This window comes from Salarias fasciatus, unplaced genomic scaffold, assembly GCF_902148845.1.
Source record: "Salarias fasciatus unplaced genomic scaffold, fSalaFa1.1, whole genome shotgun sequence".
NCBI classification, from domain to species: domain Eukaryota; kingdom Metazoa; phylum Chordata; class Actinopteri; order Blenniiformes; family Blenniidae; genus Salarias; species Salarias fasciatus.
In genome coordinates this window covers 20376-42588 of record NW_021941388.1, presented here as the reverse complement: position 1 = coordinate 42588, position 22213 = coordinate 20376, and the positions used below count along the sequence as shown (strand labels likewise).

Here is a 22213-nt window from a genome sequence, read left to right as displayed (position 1 = left end):
ATGTTTTTCTGTACGTCGTGCTGCAGCACTGCTGTCTTTTTGGTGGAATTTGACATGTTTGATATGAAGCACTTGCTGTTCTGTACTGCCTGAGTCCATTTTGAGGAAGATTTTTTTGCTTTTTTTTTTTTTTTTTTTGTCATTTATTTTTTTCGTAAGCTCTTTGCCGAGACGCATTTTAACGTCTGTCCATGTTCTGCTCTTATGTCTTCATTTGTCTTTCTTGACTTGCTTTTTTTTTTTTCCCAGTGACAAGCTTTTTTTATATATATTTTGTGTGATTTCAGTTTTGTTCTGTTCTTTTTTTTTTCTGTCCAGGGCGATGAGAAGCTGTTATATTTTGTTTATAAAAGAAAAAAAAACTTGGGTAAACAGGCCTTTGTAAAGATGAAAAAAAATAAAATTTGTACTTTTTTATTACACACCTGTGTTGCTCCACTTCATGTCCAGTTTGTTGTGTCCACCAGGTGGCGACAGTGAGTCCTTGTTTGGCAGGAACATTAGAAATGGAACTTAATAATCTTTTTTTTTGTAAAAACGCACAGATCACAGTAGTGTGAACAGAGAATATAGTCTTAATGGGTTTAAATCAACAAAAATACAAAACACAAAAACATTAAAACGACTTAAGACAACTAAAATATGTGACAAGACAAAAAACTGAAAATGTGAAACAGGAAAAACGAGATGTCAAATTACCAAAAGTGAAGAACTAACAACAGATTTTGTGATATTGCAACACAAACGGAACAAGAACCACAGAAAGATGCATGAACACTCGGAAATTACCAGAAAGGGAGGAGATCTACTCCCAAAGAGGACACAAACGTGATAGCAAAAAAAGAATAAAAACACACTCGATAACCACTAATATACAAATCAAAGGTTATGGAAGAAGCGCAGAGTTACAAAACAGCCAGGAAAGTATTTTGCATTAGAATTAGGATCACAGAATTAAGCCAAAGGACCACAAATCGTCAATTGAAAATCATGTAAAACAGCCAAAGAAGATGTAATACGTCTTCTGAGACAAGACAAGAACCACAGAAAGATACCAAATAACCAAAAATAGACCAAACTGTCACACATACATTAAAAAACAAATACAGTGGGTAAAAGAACACAAAAAAGAACCACAATAAAGCACAAAATAAAAGCAAATGGACCAAGAAATCGTGTGAAACAGCCTCAAAGTGACATTAAATATCAGAAAGGGACACAAAACGTCGCAGACATCCATGAGAGGGTCACAGAGACGGAGCACGAACTCCAGAAACACCAGAACAACATCACAGTGTCTACAAAACAGGCTGAAAGAGATGACAAAAATCACAAAGACACAACAAATGATCTAAAACAGACACAGAAGGACCAGAGGAACACAGAAAAAAATACTACATAGAGACTAAAAGCAGTCAAATAGGCAGAAAATCATGGAAAAGAAAGAAGCAAAATGACCACAACTCAGAATCATAAAACAAATGCGTGTACACACGTTTTGCACCGTTTCTTCATTCCTTCAAGCCAGCTCAGATTTAACACCCTCGTCTCTGTGAGGGAAAAAACTGCTGAGGGGATTTATGCTTTTATGCACCGAGCAGTGGAAACTATTTTGATTGATCGGTCATGATTTATTACCTAATTTTGAAGATCAAAAAGAAAAGTCTTCCCCTGACCTCCAGATCTCTCCTGTTGCTGCACCCCCCCTGGTTCTCTCTGGCGCCTCCCAGTGGCGTCCCACTCTACACTGTAAAACCCCCTGCCTCTAAAGAGTGTAAAGAGCCTCTTTCCTCTCCTTTAAATCAGGCTACACACTCGGTTTCCTGCTTCTTTCTCCTCCCGGGATTCCTGATCGGCGCTCGCAGCTGCTCCGGCACACAATGGCGGCCGTGGCTGCAGCTGCTGTGCCCCACCTCCACTGGCGTGCCCTCTGACCTTCAGCCCCGGAGGGGTATATATAGCAGGCCGAGATGAGAGGGAGGCCCCTGGCAGCCAAGATGAAGCCCGTGGTGTGTGTGTGCTGCTTGCTGTCCGTCCTGGTGCTGTCCGCAGCAGGTATGGTGCAGGACTCGAACCCGCGTCTGACCCGCAGTGTTTAGGAGCCCTGAGCTGGACGCGTCCAGCCAGTCAGGAAACGGAAACGCTGATATGCTGCAGCTGAATGCATTTGGTGTCTGAGCATATCGTGTGCAGTGCTGTGAGTCTGAACTGTGATTTTTCCCTCATTTTGTTGTTGCATATTTGGGCTGTTGTTGGGTTAAGGCTGAGTTAAAGTTGCCGTGAGCTGCTGCAGAAATGTCAGAGCTGAGGTGGGACTCCGGTGGATGGAAGCCGTCCTGAAACACAATGACTGAGCCACTTGGATCAGATACAGAGAGCCACAGTCTCTGCTCGAACCAGCTGGAATCATTTGTTGGATCTCCTTCACGTCGACTGTCAGAGCTGCTGACATTTCACAGGTCTGCTGTTCAGGCCATATAAAGCAGACTACAGCCGTGCCGTGTGTTGCTCTTGGAGGTTGTGACTCGACTTGTCCGTCTGTCTTAAAGCTGAGGCGAACCGTACCCTTGTCTGTCCTTGCACGGGCTGGCTCGGCCCCTCGGAGCCGCTGTAGTCAGGTGTCAGGCACCAGACAAAGTCGTTACCGGATACCGTGTTCACCAATAGCGCTGGTCCCGGAGACATCGGTCAGGAATGCACACGGATCCTGCACACACTCACATGTGAGGACTCATTTAGGTGCTCTTGCATGCAATTACAGGCCCATTATAAAATCAGACATGGGCGCGAGAGGACTCTGTGTCTGCGGCTAAAGTCGGCCCGGCGCTTAATGTCTGCGTAAAGCTTCGCCTCGCCTGCGGAGAGTCTGTCTGCGGAGCTGCTAATCTGTCATTCCAGTCAGCACGGGCCATGTCCAGGGGATGTCCCGGCTAAAACAGGCAGCCGGGCAGAGGACACGGAGGACCACAGCACAGTGGCACCGCAGCTGTCCTGCTTAGAGTTACTTCATCAGCTCGAAACTAAGTTAAAACTAACGACAGCAGCAGGAATACAAACTATCTGCTGTTTCTTTTCAGCAGTAAATCTCAATCTATCAGTCCAAATGCAGGGATTGATTCTACTGAGTCACACGGCTGCAGGGACTGCGAGCAGCAGTGCGGCGCAGTCGACCTCATGACAATCGCAGGGAGGAGGCGAGCGTCAGCCCTCCTGAAAATAGGAGTGGAATTATCCATCCTTCTTTTCACCCTCTGACTCATTGTGGGACTATTTCGGTCTGCAAGGAGCAGCGTCCGGCTCCCAGGCACCTGTCCCACTCCGTCCCCGCAACGCAGAGCCCTGCAGGCCCCAAGCTGCAGCAGCAGCAGCAGCTGGGAGCGAGGAACCGCCGCACAGGCTCTGACAGGGCAGCACACTGCGCCAAAACCTCAATAATACATGCACCTGAAAGTTTAATAATTGCCTGAGAAAAAACTCAGGGATAAATGAGATGTATGCTGATGACAAACCCAGGATGGAATATTGTATTCTACTCAAAATAGTGTTGTTTTTTTAATATGTATTTTTCAAGCCATGAGCTGAAAAGTTTTACAGTGAAGTCCAGATGATAAAAGCTCCATTTAAAGGTGAAACTATGTGTAAATTTGAACTTATTCCATTGAAAAGCCTAATGATTTCCTTAAGTTCACATTTCAAAGCAACATGCATTTGTGGGATGAGCAGCAGAGTATGTAAGTCGTGCTCAAAAATTAAAAACAAAATTGCAAATCTTCTCCACAAGTAGAATTCCTTTGCTATTATTTCTATTTTGGCCTGTGTTTCCAGTGCGATGAGATTTACTGCCAAGAAGTATTTTTAAAACAAAGGAATAATTTACCAAACACTAATTTAATGACGTTTTGTGAATAAATTATAATTAATAGAGACGAGGGTCAAACAAAGGTAACAAATGGAATAAATTATAAAAACAATTAACACTTCATTTTCATTCGGTTAATACGCAATACAATAATCATTTTAAAGCTGCTTTATATTCTGACAAAATCACTGCAAGTTCACATTTGGATTTTTGTCAATATTTTAACATGATCATTTAGAGACCATGTGGCTCCTCTCTCTCACACCTGTAACATCCGGTTTTAATCGACTGACACTCACACGATTAATGCAGGAGGCAGAAGACTGTAGATAAAGCGGAATATCATTTTCTGCTGTCCACGCTGCCAGCAGCAGCCAAATCAAATTAATGTTAACAGAATTAAGATGATGAAAGCAGGAGAGGAAAACACGAGATGCTAAACACGAGGAAACTCACCACAGACATTTCTCACATGGTTCCTGTCAGAATTGACAAAGAAAGAGGAGAATAAATTAGGCTGTTTTCTACTTTTGTCTCAGCTGAAGGAAGTGAACGTTTAGCTGCTTCTTGTTTGGATCATCAGACTGAAATATCTCAACAACTTCTGAATGAATCATAACTCTAACATTCGTGTCACTCTACAGGAGGAGTTGTGATGACTTCTTTTTTCTTTCTGTTCTTCACTGATCCTGGAAATGTGCACATTAAGCTTTTCTTAATTGCATTGAGCTAGTTACAAAATACATACACGATGAATCAAACTTGGCAAAGATCATTGATGTGCAAGTTACAAAGAATGTGTTGCACACCAATAAATGTACTGATTTGAGAAATTACTATTACTATTATTGTTTAACACACTGCATTTGTCAGTGTGTACATTCTACGGTTTTGTTGTTGCACATTGCATCGGCTGTAATTGATCAATTCATTAATTACTCAATGGAAAATATTATTAACAGAAAGAACAGTGGAAATAAACTACAAGCAGACAGACAGCTAATACACACACCTAACTAATTTGTAATGGAAGCATAATTCATGTTGATCTTTACATTCTGTTGAGTCAGTTTTTGGATAAATGAGGCAGCTGATGCTAAAACAGTGATCTAAGAGAGCAGACTCGGTACAGACAACATCCTGGAAACTTGTCCCAAACTTGCTGAAACTTCAGAAACTGTTACAGCGACAGTGATTTTGTGATGACATGTGAATCATGAAGATTGAACAGATGAAAGGTGAACTCTGTTATTTGTAACTATTTATTTGGAGATTTGGAGTCTTCTCTCACTCTGTCAGTGTTCCAGTGCAGACAATGTTGCAGCAGAGCATCTCTGGACAACTTCCAAATCTCTCTCTGGAGCAGTGTCCCAGCACCCCCTCCTCCTGTTACCCTTCACTCTCATTTGATTCACTCAATTACTGACACCTACGGTACACTTAAGTCAGGCTGAAACACGTTTTGCCTGAGATCAGGATGGACGCTGGACAGCGGACAGACATGTGCAGTAACAGCATCGCCTCCTATCAATGAATCTCGGAAATTAAAATTCATATGTAGGATTTGTTCCCTATAACCAAGACGGACAGGTCAAACAGTCATGTGGCTGATGGGACTCAGTACAATGTGCAACACGGTGTCCCAGGATTTTACTCTGGCATCTGCTAATATCAAGTTTTACTGACAATTACAGAGCTAGAATGTCTTCATCTTTGCACACAGCGAGGAAGCGTGGGATTATAAACCCGATATTCTCTGGTAGCTAATGCTGACAGCCGCCTCACGAGGTGCTAAGCTAACAAAGCTCCCCAGTACCAGAGGTGACAAGCAACATCAAGAGAGCAAAACTGTTTGAAGTGTGATTCAGGGTCTTAAAATAGGGAGAAGAAAGCGTCACGGATCGCAGCGCGGGAGCAGGAGGGAACATGGAGTCCTGCTGGAGTCAGTCAGGAGAGCTGGATGAGTATTAAGTGCTTCATCCAAGCTCAAAATATAATGTATCCCGGCTCAGAAACAGCTGATCTTGGTTTGATGGATCCCTCGTTGGCTTTACACGACTTCCTCCACATCCTCATTTAAAACAGACGTTACATTAAAAACAGAGCAGCTAGTAGCTACAGAAAAAAAACCTTTAAAACATTTAAAATCCAAGAGGGAGGGACGATACAGTAACAGTGACTCAACAGAACTGGTGTTTGCTCAGGGAGAACATGCAAACTCTCACCTGGCCAAACACCAGGAATGGCCTTGCTATGAGGCGACGGCGTTGCAGTCATTCATAAAGGCGTGATCATCAGCTCCTCGCCACATCTCATCCGAAATGACAGAATACTACAGAGTGTGTCTAAACCCCCCGACAGCTGCCCGCACCTATTAGTCTTCATCCCTCACTCTGTAACCTGATGCGCTCGCATACGTCGAGCAGTCTCGCATCACGCCGCGTACCGCTGCGTGCTCCTCCTCGCAGCCGGTTATAATTAAATGGAGGTCGCGGCCTCGTGCTCTTTGTGTGCTGCGGTTGTAAAACCTATGCAGCGTCCATGTGTGTTGTGTAACAGAGAGGGACTCCCCTGTTGACGGATCCTCCAGGAGACACACTCACTGTATGTTACGAACCGCGCCATGCTGAGCGAAGTCTACGGACCCGAACGCGCTCTGAGGCGTCTGCTGATGTCCTGTTGAAGGAAATACAGTGGTATAAGAGCATAAGAAGAAAATAAACCTGAAAGATTGTGGGTTTTTGGAATGGATGTAAAAAATCTAATATTTGAGATTGGGATTGATAAATATTAAACTGATAATACGGAAAAAATATGGCATCAATGCAGCAGGATTAAGGTGAAAATAGAACAACAAACAACATAAAGGCCTTTCAACTGAAGATTAAAGCTTTCCCACATTTTTTATGTTGATTCACAGAAAGAGGGTCACTGCATCTTCACCATGACATTAATAGTTTCCTCTCCTCCAAGCGGCTCCCTCAGCTGTCTTCTCCTGGATTCTCCACACAACTGTCCGCTCTTTGTCAACCTTAAATAGTCCATTCCTCCCCGCCTCCATTCAAGGAGCTGAAATCTGAGTGTGACCTCCGGGAGGTGCTGAACATGTGAGCTGCTCTGTTCTGGCTTTGGGCCTTAAGTGCAGGTCGAGTGCTGACGCAGCAAATAAAGGTGACTGCTTGACAGGCGCAGCTAGATGAAGTTACGTATGTTTCATTCTTCTTCTTCTTCTTCTTCTTCTTCTCAGATCTGCTGCCGGAGTCCTCCGCCCCGGACGAGGAGCCTCTGGTGCAGCTGCAGCTGCAGCAGCCGGAAGGCGACCTCTTCTCATGTGGCTGCGACGCGCCGGAGGAACACGCCAGCCAGAGCTCCTCCAACGACACCCCGGCTCCGGAGAGGGCCGTGTGTCAGCCCTGCAAGCCCCCGGCGGCCGGGGAGGACGTGCCCAGCTCTTCATCAGAGCAAGAGGAGGAGGAGGAGGAGGAGGAGGAGGAGGAGGGAGTCCTGCTGCCTGGAGATGATGCTGCCGCTGAGGAGGTGGCGGGCGAAGAAGAGGAAGAAGAAGGTGAGGGAAATGAAGAGGTGACCTCCGAGGAAGAACCTGAGGCAGAGCCTGAAGAGGAGGAGGGAGAAGGAGCTGAGGAGGCAGCGTCACCTCCAGATGAGGAGGAAGCAGCAGAGGTAGAAGAGGGAGAAGAAGAGGAGGAAGAGGAGGTAACTGAGGTGGAGGCAGAAGAAGAGGAGGCTGCTCCTGGAGAGGAACCTGCTGAGGAGTCAGAGGAGGAGGAGGCGGCTGAGGCAGAGGAGGGGGAATCAGACCCAGAACCAGAACCAGAGGAACTTCTGGAACCTGAATCAGAGGAATCAGAAACAGAAGAGACGGAGGAACCTGAGCCAGCAGCAGATGATCAGTCTGAGCTGGTTTCAGAACCAGAACCAGAACCAGAAGTGGATCCAGAGCCAGAGCCAGAGGTGATCCCTGAACCAGAACCCGAAGTCATTGCAGAACCGGAGGCGATTCCCGAGCCAGAATCTGAAGTAATTGCAGAGCCGGAACCAGAGCCAGAGCAGATTCCTGAGTCTGAACCAGAACCAGAGGTGATCCCTGAACCAGAACCAGAGCCGGAGGCGATCCATGAACCAGAACCGGAGCCAGAGGTGATTCCTGAACCGGAACCTGAAGTCATTCCTGTGGAGCCAGAGCCAGAGCCTGTGGCGGCGGCGGAGGAGGAGGAGGAGGCGGTTGTGGAGGACGTAGCAGAGGAGGCCGCTCCGGCAGTCCAGGACGTCGAGGAGGAGACGGTGGAGGAGGTGACTGAAGAGAAGCCTGCAAAGTCCAAACCCAAAGGTAAAAAAACAAAAACAACTTCACCTGTTCACTCACTGCTGTCTGACAAAGTGAAGCTCGATCAGACTTTCACGTCTTCACCGAAACAATTTAACGTCTTGGCTTCAGAAAACAGATGCTGCCTATTGAAGAAGCATGTCGTTATATGACGGCAGGGTGTTGACAGCGGCTATAAAACATGATATAAACTGGTTTATTCAACCTCCTGCCCTGATCCCACCCATTTCATTTGTCGACCCCTAAAACTAATTCGTTTCACGGCAATGACTTCGATGAGGAGATTAACACCGACAGACAGACAGACAGCACAACGGATAAATACATAAACTGATTGTCTTCCACTTCTAATTTGCAACAATTACACCTTTTATTTTTTTATATGTAACTATTAATTTTAAAACTTTGTTTCAGATTATATGACGATATACAAAATGAGATTTAATGTGAGGACTGGTTAAATTCAGGAGTGTGTCAGATCTCACGTCTGTTTCGTTTCACATTACTATGTTTATTTAAGTTATTATTGTCACTGTATCTTTTTTGTGCGTGTTCAAATTTGCTGTTTTTGTGGGAACCATTTATCTGATTGGTTTTCAGATTTATCCCCCCCAAAAAAGAAATCTGATTGTAAACATAAAATCAACCAAATATTTGTTCACAAAGTGACTTTGATTGCAGCTTGAAAGGATTGAATACAGTTTAAATGTTCATCTCTAATGTCAGAAGGCTAATTATAAACTATAAAACTCTCAGGGATTTTTTTAAAGCCATGGGTGCTACCTATACAACATATAAACCGCTATTCGCTAAGTCATAAAGTTTCTACCGATGTAGAACAAATAGAAACTGTGATGACTCTTGAGTCTCTGCCTGTTTAACTGAGAGGGTCATGAAGTGACCGCAGAGGTCTGCGTCTTCCCCCCTTCCAGTCTGGAACATGCCAGAGCTCCAGAATATGACACTGTGTGTAGCTAAAGAGGAATTAGCAACAACCTCTGCCACAGAAATAAAACAGACCGAAAATAGACAGATAGAGAGACAACGGCGCGATGCACAACTGTGGAAGCTAAACTTCCCCCAGATGGTCTGATCACTCACAGGATCACTCAGGAAACCTTTCACCTGGCTGAGCAGATATTACATAACCACGTCATGCTGACGGCTTCAGTGATGCTGTGTTTTATTCAACTATACAACTCATTACTGGTCATGTGTTTGAGGTTTTTCTTTGCCAGGCGAGGTAAAGGCGTGTTGTTTTGCTCATCAGCAGTTGACCGATGGTTTGTTCCTTCGATCACATCACAGACAGTCCAGCATCAGGCCCAGCGCCGAGGGACCGCTCGCACATCGAGGACACGCTGCAGCTGGCCGGCGCTGAACCCTCGGCAGAGTTCTCAGGTCTGTAACACACACTGATCAAACGGCCAAATTCCACGCCAGGACTTCCTGTGTGAAGTTTGCACAATCTTCACTCTAAACCTGAACAATTATAACCACCGGTCAACTTCAAATGCTCATTTTTTGATGGTGGGTGAAATCATAGTAGTCAAAGAACACACACACTCACACACACACACACATAGGGAGAACATGCAAACTTCAAAATGAAAGGCTCCCAAGCCCAACAGGATTCGAACTGGGAAACCTCTTGATGTGAGAGTACTCACATCACTGTGCAGCTCAGCATGAAGAAAATGACTATGAAGAAATAAATACTCATAAAGCTCCAGTACCTAAAAATACAACCACATTACAGTCATGTGAGTATGTGTAATTTGTTGCACACACACATGCACGCACACACACACACACACACACACACACACACACACACACACACACACACACACACACACACACACACACGCACGCATTGTCCTGATCAAATGTGATTTTTTTTTTTTTTCAGGAGAGCACATTGCTATGCAGCCCTCCGTTTCAAATGTCTTTCAGACGTTTGCAGTGGAAATGCCTGAAGCCGTGTATTGAAATAAAAATGGAGCTGAATGTTTACAGCTACTCTGTGTGGAAAGGAAAAACAGATGTTTGCATGCAAATGAAAGGAAGTTAGAAACAATTTCGGGGTCCTTTTTGCCGAAACTATTCTGAAAATTACTTCAGGATGTCTGAAGCTTCTCAGCCCATGCGTTTGTACTGTAAGAGTGTGTGTCTGTGTGTGTCTTGAGGCAGGTGATTAATCAGTGTAAATGTGTAACTGCATGAAGGCCGCTCTGTTCTGCTGGAGCAGATTGGTTCATTTCAGACGGGGCCGCAGCCGAGCCAATTTCTTAATCACTTCAGCACCATTCAATAAACTTTACGAGGGTAATTCATCACGTACAGCAGAAGCATCGCTGTCATCAGTAATGGTAGCATGAGAGTTTGTAATAGTCTTGCTCCAAAATGAATCCCTGCCTTTATTTCCCAGCTATTACAGCCCCGTTTCCTCCTGCTTTTATCTCCACAGGTGCCATGAAAACACTGTTAAACATCTACCACAAGGCCATCAAGCCAATGGAAGACGCCTACAGATACAATGAGCTCCGGCAGCATGAAGTCACAGGTAACTCAGCTTCCTGTGGATGCTAAACAGTGTCAGCCTGTGAAAAACGTAGCCGAGCTGCAGGAGAGCAAACTTCTGCAAGTGTTTATAACATGACAGCAGTGGAGGTCATGCAATGTAATGTAAACTCAAAAAGGCAGTGAAATGTTTCATTTTAAATGCCGTTCCGTAACTGCTGCAACGTCAGACGCCACAACTCTGGCAGCGCATCAAATAAAATAAAGAAGAACGCAAATACTTCTGCGGCGACTGCGATTACTGTGCAGATTCCAGCTAAATGTCATTCATGGAGCCATAATTGTTCATTCACCATAACTTTATTTTTTAATCACACCAAAACCACTCACCAGAATTTAATAATCATCCGAACACACTGCTCAACATATAGAGCAAAAGGAGCTGCAGACAAACCATGAGGTCCAAAAGAAGTCATAATTAAGGAGCAATATGGAGCCAGGATGTGACATTATTTCAACCAGCCTCACAAGAAAGCACAATAAAGACTCTGTCTGCTGAAATTTAAAGGAAACATCGTGCAGGCCAGGCGCCTACAACTTTGTTCCACAGCACTTGAGGACAGAGAGCAGTCTTTATGCTAAGCAGCAGGAGGAGGTCTCCAGTGTGCCATGTGGCTCTGGGACACCTTGTGGTGGACTGTAGAAGTACATAGTTTAATCAGTGTGTGTGTGTGTGTGTGTGTGTGTGTGTGTGTGTGTGTGTGTGTGTGTGTGTGTGTGTGTGGCAGAAAATGTCACTAAATGGTACAATGGGGGATAACTGAGGTGAGAAATGAGAAATATCAGGAGAATCAAGGAAGCGTGACTGTTTTAAATTAAGTGTTCGCTGAGAGCTTTGGAGATAAGTAGTGAGCTGACGACAAGCATGTGTTCCAGACAGAAGCAGGAGGAGGAAGTAATGGATCAGCTCAACAAACCAAGACTGAATATCAGTAGTTCAAAAAAAAAAAAAAAAAAATGCAGCCTTTAAGTTTTAGTTCAGTGTGTTCTAAAGTGTTGAATGTCTGGTTTAACCCTTTAAATTAAGGTGTATGTATATAAATATGTGTTTATATGAATCCATATGTGCTATTTACATGTGATATAATCTGTGAAAAAGCATATTTCACCATTTGTAGCCTAAAAATTCTCTAAATTGGATTCATTTTACACTGTATTTCTGTCAAAGATCATAAAATGCTATTTAGTGCCACTATCCTGCTATGTAAGTTGTACCTTTAATATGGTTTACTTTACTTTAGGCATGAGACATTTTTTTTTTTTTTAAATGCAGTGGTTTCATGCATATAATGCTTTCTTCTCAGATTATTTTCAAGTTAAAAATGCATCAATAAGGTGAAGTAAACCAGAAACACCAACTGTCTTGATGTTCTGCAAAGACATTTCAATCATATTATTCTCATCTTCTTATCATTTTTCTTCATGTTTGTCTCCACTGTGAAACCCTCAGACGGGGAGATCACCTCCAAGCCGATGGTCTTGTTTTTGGGACCCTGGAGTGTTGGAAAGTCCTCAATGATCAACTACCTGCTGGGCCTTCATGGCACCTCCCAGGAGCTCTACACAGGTCTGCCCCGTCCGAACCCCACCCTCAGCTTGTCAGGGAGAGACGGTGAACTCACCCTCTGCCGTCCCTCCGCCAGGCGCCGAGCCCACCACCTCCGAGTACACCGTCATCATGCACGGCGAAAAGTTCCGCTCCGTAGAGGGCATCGTCATGGCGGCGGACAGCTCCAGGTCCTTCTCGCCCCTGGAGAAGTTTGGCCAGGGGTTCCTGGAGCGGCTGGTCGGCGTCGAGATGCCCCACAAGCTGCTGGAGAGGGTCACCTTCGTGGACACGCCAGGCATCATCGAGAACCGCAAGCAGCAGGAGAGAGGTGACGGCTGCTGGAAGAGGAGGGGGAAACTCTCATCAGAGCAGCAGATCGTGAAGTCTTCATGACCCTCAGTTTCTTCTCTTGATGTGGTTATTAGAGTTTTCCGGAAAACCCTTCAGGAACAGACCCTCTTCTATTACAATGACCCAAAAAAATGCACCAGGAAGCTGCAAAAAATATTCAGAATGATAATATAAGAGCCTCATTTCAAACACAGATCACATTTTAAAAAGCCTTGGTTTCAGATGTGATGGTAATTTTCCAGCACATGTGAACCAGCTATCAGTTGAAATCACTCATAATTACTGCCTGACTGAGATACATATCAAATGCAAGCATGCTGATTAAAATCAGAGACATGCAATCAGTCATTTTAATGAAATCGGCCACCGCAGTTACAATAAATCCTTGTGGAAGAAATATTCAGCAACAAAATGGTGTCTTGGCGGCGAGGATGTGATATTTGTGGCCCTCAGAAATGATCGGAAATGTTTATTCCTGTTTTATGCAATGCACTACTTCCGATTTTTATATGATTTGATATTTCAAGAAACTTTATCCAACAAATAAAGTTTAAAAATACTGCATTACCAAAACAAAAGTCAGGAACTTTAAAGTTCTTGTACTTTCTGTTAATCCCACCCTTCCTCCCGGCCCTCAGGCTACCCGTACAACGAGGTGTGCCAGTGGTTCATCGATCGGGCCGACCTGATCTTCCTGGTTTTCGACCCCACCAAGCTGGACGTGGGCGGAGAGCTGGAGATGCTCTTCAGGCAGATGAAGGGCCGCGAGTCCCAGATACGCCTCATCCTCAACAAGGCCGACAGCCTCTCCAACCAGGACCTGATGCGGGTCTACGGAGCCCTGTTCTGGAGCATGGCCCCCCTGATCAACGTGACCGAGCCCCCCCGGGTCTACGTCAGCTCCTTCTGGCCTCAGGACTACGCCGTGGACACCAGCCGGGAGCTCTTCATGAGGGAGGAGATCTCTCTGCTGGAGGACCTCAACCAGGTACTTTCAGCTTCAACACACTCTCTGTGTCCAGAAAACAGTAGTTTTGTTTTTAAATTTTGATCTAAGTTCTCCTCTTAGGAAATATGAGAGCAATAACATTTCTATCACTGCTTTGAATCAATTTATTTTTATATTTCAACATTCATCATCATTATTTATCAACTATACTAATTATTACAGTATTTATTCCAACCCCGTTTGCATTTTCTCCTCATCGTCCGTCTATTTTAACCCATACAGTTCATTCTATAACATGATGTCCATCGCTGTGGCTCATTAAATTCTCTCATCTTTGGACAAATACTGCCTTTTTCTAATTTGATCAGTCATTTTTTGGGGGACTTTTCAGCTATCTGTATGTTTCATCATAGCTTATTTCAGTTTTTGCTTTCTTCCACCTAAACTTCACAAGACGTAGAGATTCAAGTCTGATGGGAAAAGAACCAAAGCATGAGATACAACTGGAAACATTAAACAAGGGGATGACCACAGATTAGAGAGAGACGAAAGTGACGATGGAGCAAATTTCAAGGTTTTAAGAAATATTTTCCCTAAAGTTTAGAGAGAAGTTGTTTGTCAAGCAGCAAACTTTTAATTTGAACTGTTTATGTTTTAATTCTTTCTGTTGCTGTGGTTACAACATTGTGTTTATTGTCGGTGTAAACAACACCTGAGATAAAGATTTTCCTGAATTCCTGCGTTCGAGGCGTGGAAAAGACCCTTCGTCTCTATCTCCCTTTATTTCGCTGCCTTCTCTCCTCTTGTTCTCCCCGCAGGTGATTGAGAATCAGCTTGAGAACAAGATCGCGTTCATCCGGCAGCACGGCATCCGCGTGCGCATCCACGCGCTGCTGGTGGACCGCTACCTGCAGACCTACTACGACAAGCTGGGCTGGTTCAGCGACCCCTACGAGGTCTTCCGGGACATCGTGGACGACCCGGACAAGTACTACATCTTCAAGTCCATCCTGGCCAAGACCAACGTCAGCAAGTTCGACCTCCCCGACAAGGAGGCCTACCAGGACTTCTTCGGGGTCAACCCCGTCTCCGGCTTCAAGCAGCTGTCGTCCCACTGCAGCTGGACCGGCGGCTGCCTGCTGGAGAAGATCGAGAGGGCCGTGTCGCACGAGCTCCCGGCCCTGCTCAGCAGCATCAGCAGGAACACGGAGGCGCCCGCCCCGCCCAAGGCCGCCGCGCCGGCGCCCCCGCCGCCCCTGCCCGGCACCTGCGAGGGCCCCGGGTGCGGAGAGAAACCCAAGAACCGCTGGAGGAGGGAGTGAGCCGCAGGAGAGGGAGGGCAGAGAGGAGGCCGGAGGGATTCCTGAGAACGATCCGCCTCTGATGTGGCTTTCAGGACGGTCCGCGGGGGAGACCGTGCAGGGAGGGGAGGGAAACGATGTCCAAAGAGCCACAGTGCCAAGCAGATCCGAACCAGAGAGGACTTTCTATTTTGTGGTGCCGTTTTAATGTGCGCGATATACTGAACATGCCACATTTTCACAATACTTTTATAACTGCTGCACAATTTCTTCTATGGTATTTATCGACACACCTAAATGAAGTTTTTTGCACAAAAAAAAAAATGTGATAATTTAAATGAACCCTTTGACTGAAATCAAACACTTCTCGGAATCATAACTAACAGATGCTGAAAGTTGATGTTATCTCAAAAATGTAGCAGAAAATCTCACTCTCTGCACATTTTCCAGCAATTACATGGCAGTAAAATCCAAACAGATCCAAATGTTGAAGCTTCAGAACGTCTCATTACGTGTGAATGAAACCTGGGTACGGCTGTTGTGTCGTTTCTCCGGCTTTTGAAGTTCCTCCATTATTTATTCACACTGTTTTCACCAGAGGAGGACACTGGCAGCAGCCACGCTCCTGCGGCGATAAGAAATGCCATCACCCATTTATCTTTCGCGTGACGATTAAGTCACATCTGCTGTGCTGTGATTTTTACGGCCTTAATTCTCCTTGCCAGCAGGTTCATGCCCCAAAACAACCCCGGTTTGTTTCTAATAATCTAATGACAGTGTGAAGAAAAACACGGAAGAAGATGCCGTCGTTTTTAAAGTCACCGTATTTCACCGTGCTGATGAACTGTGATTTATCTGTGTGTCCTGCTGTACGATGTTTATATTAGGAGCAATTTTTACTCTAAAATACTACGTGCCCAAGGTGAAATGAGTGAATTCAAATGTGTGTACATCTCCAGATTGAGCTGTTTTCTGTTCATGTGAGTGTTCCCGGTGCAACATGTGGCTTTTCCAGCCCTCTAAACTGCTGTTAGTTTTACCTCAACATGGCTGCAGACCACATGTGGGTTTCCATTAAAGTGTAATCCTTTCCTCATCCTGTCTGTTTTTAATTGTCATTGTTGTGTGTGATTTCCTCTGAGTAAACAACGAAAACAACCGGCGAGCCTCGTTCCTTTTGTGAAGCCTCCATAAGAAAAACACAGCAGATAAAATCTCTCAATGTGTGCGATGATAATATAATTTAAGACATTTGGTTGTTCTGGAAAATACAGAGGAGACGCAGTGATTGAGAGATGTGGGCCTGAAGACACACAAGTCAGAGAACTGGTTGATTGGTGCTGCTGAATTTCCTCCTGCAGTTACTAAAAGCAGCCACCAGGTGTCGCTTCTATTCAGGAGGAGGAACTTGTCCTGTTGCACCAGATGACTGAAAACAAGGTTCCTTCTTCTCATGATCAAAGAAAAGGAGACAGTAAATAAGAGCCCATCAACCATGGGAAAATTTATGGTCACAAATGAACCCGATATGTGTGTTTATGGACTGTGAGAGGAAACACACACACACGGGGAGAACATGCAAACTCCACACAAAAAAGCCCACAACCTGTTCACTGTTAGATGAAGACATTCTGAAAGGCCTGGAACAAGACTTGCAGCAAAATCACGAATATTTAATAATTAAAATGGCACAAGACAAAAAGAGTTCTGAGGTCCCCTCCTGCTGTGAATGCTCAAGCCAGAAACTATACTCCATTTATCCAGTCAATACAATCATTCTGTGCACAGGCATTCAGCAGAGCTACAGGGCAGATAGTGGGAAACGATTATCAAGGCTCGCTCTAAATCGCCGCCCACATTTCATATTTTTTTGACTGGAATTGAATGAATGAAAACAAAGAGGAAGTCCAGCCTGATCGTAGATCAGGTACTTACAGGTGAAAAATATTGATTCTAAATTGAATAAAAAGAACAGACTGCAGACGAATAGACAGATACTCCAAGATAGTGTGTCAGATAAGGAGTCAGATTCATAATTATTAGCTAAAAACACTTTTCAAGGCCTCTTCAAGAAAGGAATTTAATGTCCCTCATTGGACGTCTGGATGAGTTGCTGTTCTGTCAAACCTTTGACATCCCAGACTGACGCAGCTCACTGAGTCCATGTCGGTGGGTTTTCCAGTCTTGTCTGTTTCCAGTTTGTCTTAATGCACGTCTCTGTTCCATCAGTATTATTGTTACCAGCCTTTAATCCAGCCCGACTCTGCCAAGTTTAGTCTCCTTCATGTTTTTGACTGTCGTTTTTTATTGACCTCAAGGTTCCGGGCCCCCCTTCCTCCCCCTCCCCCCTCGTCTGTTTTGTTCCCACACTGACTGATCATGCTTGCAGCGACCTCTGCCTCCTTCCTGCCTCCTCCTCGGTCATGCATTCAAGTCCTCTGTCACATATATGATCTGAAACGTTTTTATTCTAAGCAAACTATCATCTCTCTGCAACTAGACGTTGCTCTAAAAACAAGATCATTGACATTAGAAGAGAAATATTTTATCAAATACAAACACAGGTCAGGGGTGTGAAATTCATGCTCCTGCGCCATATAGATCCCTGTTAACACTTTTATTATGATTTTGAGCAATCAGTGAAAAAAAAAAAAAAGAATTATGTCCAACAAATCGCAGCAATTCGAATTTTTTCAAGAGGTTTGGTGCAAAGAAGCAAATTCCAAACAAAGTTACATTAATTCACCTTTTTACAAAGCATATTTTGAACAACCTGAATTCCATTGTGGAGATTTTATTTTTGAATACAATATCATCTTTGTAATTTTTACAATTTCCCAAGTTGTTCTATAGGTATAGAGCAGAACGAAACGGCTGACGGACTGTTTCCGGTCCATGTTCTGGACTCCTGATAGAAGTGGTTATTTCATTCACTTTAACTTCAAGCACTGGTCCCTAAAGTGTGACACTGATCTGTGTGTGTTTCAGTTCATGTTTAGCCTTCAGAGAGATGACGAAGATGAATTTTTTTTTATTGTGATTAATCACATAGTAAGACTTAGGGCTTTTTTCAGTTTGAAAACTGTATTTTTAACATCGACATTGTATTTAATTGATCTACATGGCATTTTATTTCGAAAGAAAATTCAATAAGGTCAAAAAGGAAATTCTTCCCAATCAAGACGCTCTGGTAAGAAATCAGTCACTGCATGAAGTTGTAATGCTGAAACAATTACTTTAAATTCAGCTTTTAAACTGATTGTTTGGACTGATGAATGCTTTACGTTATGGGCTGAAGACTGTCTAGAAATGCAAAGCAACAGAATTTAAAAAATGCAATTCAAAGCATGATTAGTCATGATTAACTATGGAAATAATGCAGTTAATTGTGATTAAAGAAATGTACATTTTGTCAGTCATAATGATAAACAAAAAAGGACAGCATTTTATTGAAATAAACATTTTCTTAATGCAGTTTGCATAGTCAAAATAAGCATCGTAGAAAGCCATCGAATTTTATTGATTGAGAATAAATAATATGAGCATTTTGTCAATTTCTGAAAATAGTTTTCTATATTTTTATAGCATCTTTTGTTTCATTACATTAAATGTTGCCAAAAGCATTTCATCGGTCACTAATCCAACATGTCTTGAAGAGATTTGATTCTTACATTATCCCGTCACAACATTTCATTCTCAGAGTGTTGGGTTCGTGGACATTTCTAGATTCTAAAAGTAGATTTAGAGGCAGAGTGTTCTGGAATCAGATCCCTGTCATCTTGAACCAGATCAGAGGTTCAGTTAAAGGAGGCGAGCATAGTCTCCACTTTGAAGATCAGACCTGAACTTTCCTCATTCATAAAGCTTTCAGTCAGAGCTGGATCAGCTCCGCTGGTCTGTTTTCTGTTGAAACCGCTGTAGGTTGAGGCTGCAGGGGAACCTGTCTGACACTGAGCTCTCTCCTCTCTGTACCTCCCCACAGGCTCTCTGACCTGAACAAAGTCTTACAGTCGGTGGCATTATTGCTCTAATCACAGTCATAACGTTGTGTCTTTCCTCTTTGTTACTGCTGAATCATGAGACTAGGGAAGTCAGAATTATTTTTTTTGCAAAACAACATGTTGAATTGTTTGATGCGGAAGGAACCAAAGTGAGCACACCATGGCGGTGAAACAGTGAGGATTCTGGGAGCTCACAGAGAGACATGAGCTTCAGTACTTTGGGTCAACTGTCAAGATATGAAATCAAAGGTAAAAAAGAGACGGAGACAAACGGGTCCAGGTGAGACTGAAGCTAGGTAGTGAGAGCAGCAGCTGTGTTGTTCAGGTGAGACATGGTGACGGCAGGCTGAACTGGAGGTGGGATTGACAGAGTTTTGTCTTTTTGGGCAGATTTTCACAGAACAGAGGGATATTCGCTCCCAGCTGCAGAAGAAAACTCGACTCTGCGTGAACACGCTCCTGATCTGGATATATGCAGTCTGCCTGAGATCGGATTCTGTAATCTGTGTTTGCTGAGTTGACGGGCAGCGCTGTGCCAGACGTATCAGCGCGGCTTTATCCACTCGACAAACAGGACACTCTTGTAAGCTCCCAGACACAAGCACGCACACAGACACACGTGCACGCACACACACACACTGAAAAAAGTACAGGGGGGTTTACTTTACAGGCTTCACTGAATTAAAAATTTAGTCATTATTACTTCTTTACAGAAGCTTTTTCTTCTTCCTCTATTGTCCCAAACCTCGCCACTATCTTCAGATGTCTCCCAACGAATTTGCCTTTTTATCGAGATTTCAAAATGATGATTCTGGAAACAAACAGAACAGGAAATCTGGCTTTGTTTGGTCATTTTAAAGCAGCGTTAAAGCACTCGGAGCAGTGTTTATCTATGAGGCCATGCAGTATTATGAGTGATATACTCTCAATATTAATATATTAAAGATGTCTAAAATATTAAAATGCAGAAGGAGGGAAGAGACCAAGTGCAATTAGGGAGCAGAGTCTGTCTCACTTTTACTTTATTTATTCCAATTTCCACACAAGCATTTTTGTGTGCTGACCCAACTTACAACTTTTACGGATTATATGTTTTTATATTTTAAGCCACAGATTCTTGCTGTCATTGACATTTTATACAGTGTGCCAACATTTTCATGGTGATCACCATCAGTATATTCAACACACTGTACTTAAATACAGATAGTCAAAGCTTTCAATGACAACACACATATGGTCTAACAAAAGCACACAATCTGTGGCAAAAATATTTTTTTTTTCCTGATATTTTTAGGATATATCAGATAAAGTAAGCCAATTTCCTCTCCCGGTGAAGCAGGGAAAGACAAACAGAGCCGGAGAGCTGCAGTTAGACAAGGTGTAATCACAGAAAACTGAAACATGAGTAAAGGATTACTGAGCTCAGAGGCGTGAAAGGAGACGGCGGGCCCCGGATCGTCACAGGAGAAAGCCCTGCTCCATCTCCATCCCTCTCAGGAGAGATCGCGTGTCTCTCTGTGGTCTCTGGATCGTTTTACATCCCTTTGTGGTCATTTTGTGGTTGTTTTGTATCCATGTGTCACCGCTGTGGTTGTTGTACATTTAGTTGTCAAATGTATTTTTTTTAAGAGCAGCTTTTTAGGTGCTTTGTGGTCATTTGGTGTCCTTTTGACCCTGATTTGTATCTTTCGGGTAATTCCTTTGTATTGTTGTGATAGTTCAGAGTTATTTTTGGATTTATTTGTGTCCGTCTTGTGCTTATTTTCAGTTTCTTTACATATCTTTGTCAACATTTAGTGGTCTTTATACCGTCATGTGTCTGTTTGTGGTCATTTTGTGTGTGTGTGTGTGTGTGTGTGTGTGTGTGTGTGTGTGTGTGTGTGTGTGTGTACTTCCATATCTTTGAATGATGTTTATGGATATACCTTTTACTTCTCTGTGTATATTTTGTGTTGCATTTTTACATTTTTTGGGGCCATTTTAGTGTGTCTGTTTCATGTTGCTTGGAGATCATTTCGTGTCTCTCTTTGGCCACATCGTAGTTATCCTGCGCCGAGCTCTTTGTGGTTTTCTGCAGCTGTTTCTGTTAAGTTGTTGTCCATAAGAGTCTCCTTTTAGCCAAGTTGCATAACTTCATTGAATTTTGCATCTTTTTTTGGTAATTCTTAGTCAATTTGGAAGATTTTTTATAGTCATTTCATGTGTTTTTGTTTATTTTTGATGGTTTTTTTTGTTTTAATTAAATATCACTGATTGTTTGGTGTTGCCTTTCTTTAACATTTTGAGTGTGTTTGTGGAGTTTTTTTGTTGCGTTGCAGTTATTTTCAGTCTTTTTGAAGCGGCTTTTGTGTGAATCTTGTTTGAATCTCTCTTTAAAGAGGCTTTTTTGGATCACTTGATGTTCCTTTAAGGCTTTTTTTCCCCCGATCACATTCAGAAACGTAGTATCTTTTTTGGTTAAGTTCCATTTAAGTTCTGAATCTTGCTTCATACTCTTCTGTTTGGACTATATTCTTGCAGGTCCAAGTCGTGCTTATTAACACTTTAATTGTTCTCAATAGAAATAAAAAGTCCCTACAGTTTGTGATTTATAAATACTTTTCATATTAAACTCTATTTAATAGAAATGGGGACTAATTGATGTGTTTGAGTCAAAAGTCATTTCAGGAATGCTTCAAATAAAAGGAAAAACATATATTTGGAAAGGAAAAACTACTGATCTTCTTGGCTTTTTCCAGTTTTGATCAAACTGGTTCAGTCAGGAGAGCAACGAGGGTGATAATCATTTACAGCGGCAACAAAGACAGGTAGAAAAGCTAGTTATTCACGTGGGACGGAGCAGCTTCTTTACTGGAAACCGACAACCACCAGTAAAGTTACACAAAGACAACCACACACGTACAGGAAGTTGATGTCTGTATTCAAATTAAGTCCTTTCCAAGATTTGTCTATTCATAAGCGGCTGTTGAATCCACTTTCCTGGCATTTTCTGCATAATATGTTGATGTTTTCACTTCGGTACTTGCTTACGTGTTCTTAATATAAGATTTAAGTATAGTTAACAGTCTGTACACAAACAAAGGCAATAAATGACAATCAGACGTGGGTGGAAATGTTTTACTTTCTCACAGGCTTGCGTTGTCAGAAGCCAGCGGAAGCTGCGCTCTCCGGACAGGGTTTGCGCTTGACGCGCAGCCTGCGCGCACAGCCCCGCACCGCCACAACAGCTGGGGGAGGATTTCCGACCCAGTCACGGCGACGATGGTGGCAGCGAC

At 43.4% G+C, this 22213-nt stretch overlaps 1 protein-coding gene across 1 annotated transcript; it reads left to right on the top strand.

The window, feature by feature from the left end:
* The first annotated feature begins 1970 nt into the window (after positions 1-1970).
* LOC115385457 (sarcalumenin-like) lies at positions 1971-16065 on the top strand. The gene is made up of 9 exons (XM_030087471.1): positions 1971-2055; positions 7107-7540; positions 7622-8207; positions 9513-9605; positions 10675-10770; positions 12238-12354; positions 12431-12664; positions 13326-13675; positions 14455-16065. Exons 1-9 carry the CDS (start codon positions 1971-1973, stop codon positions 14956-14958), a joined length of 2499 nt encoding a protein of 832 aa, XP_029943331.1. The 3' UTR covers positions 14959-16065.
* Positions 16066-22213: the final 6148 nt, after the last annotated feature.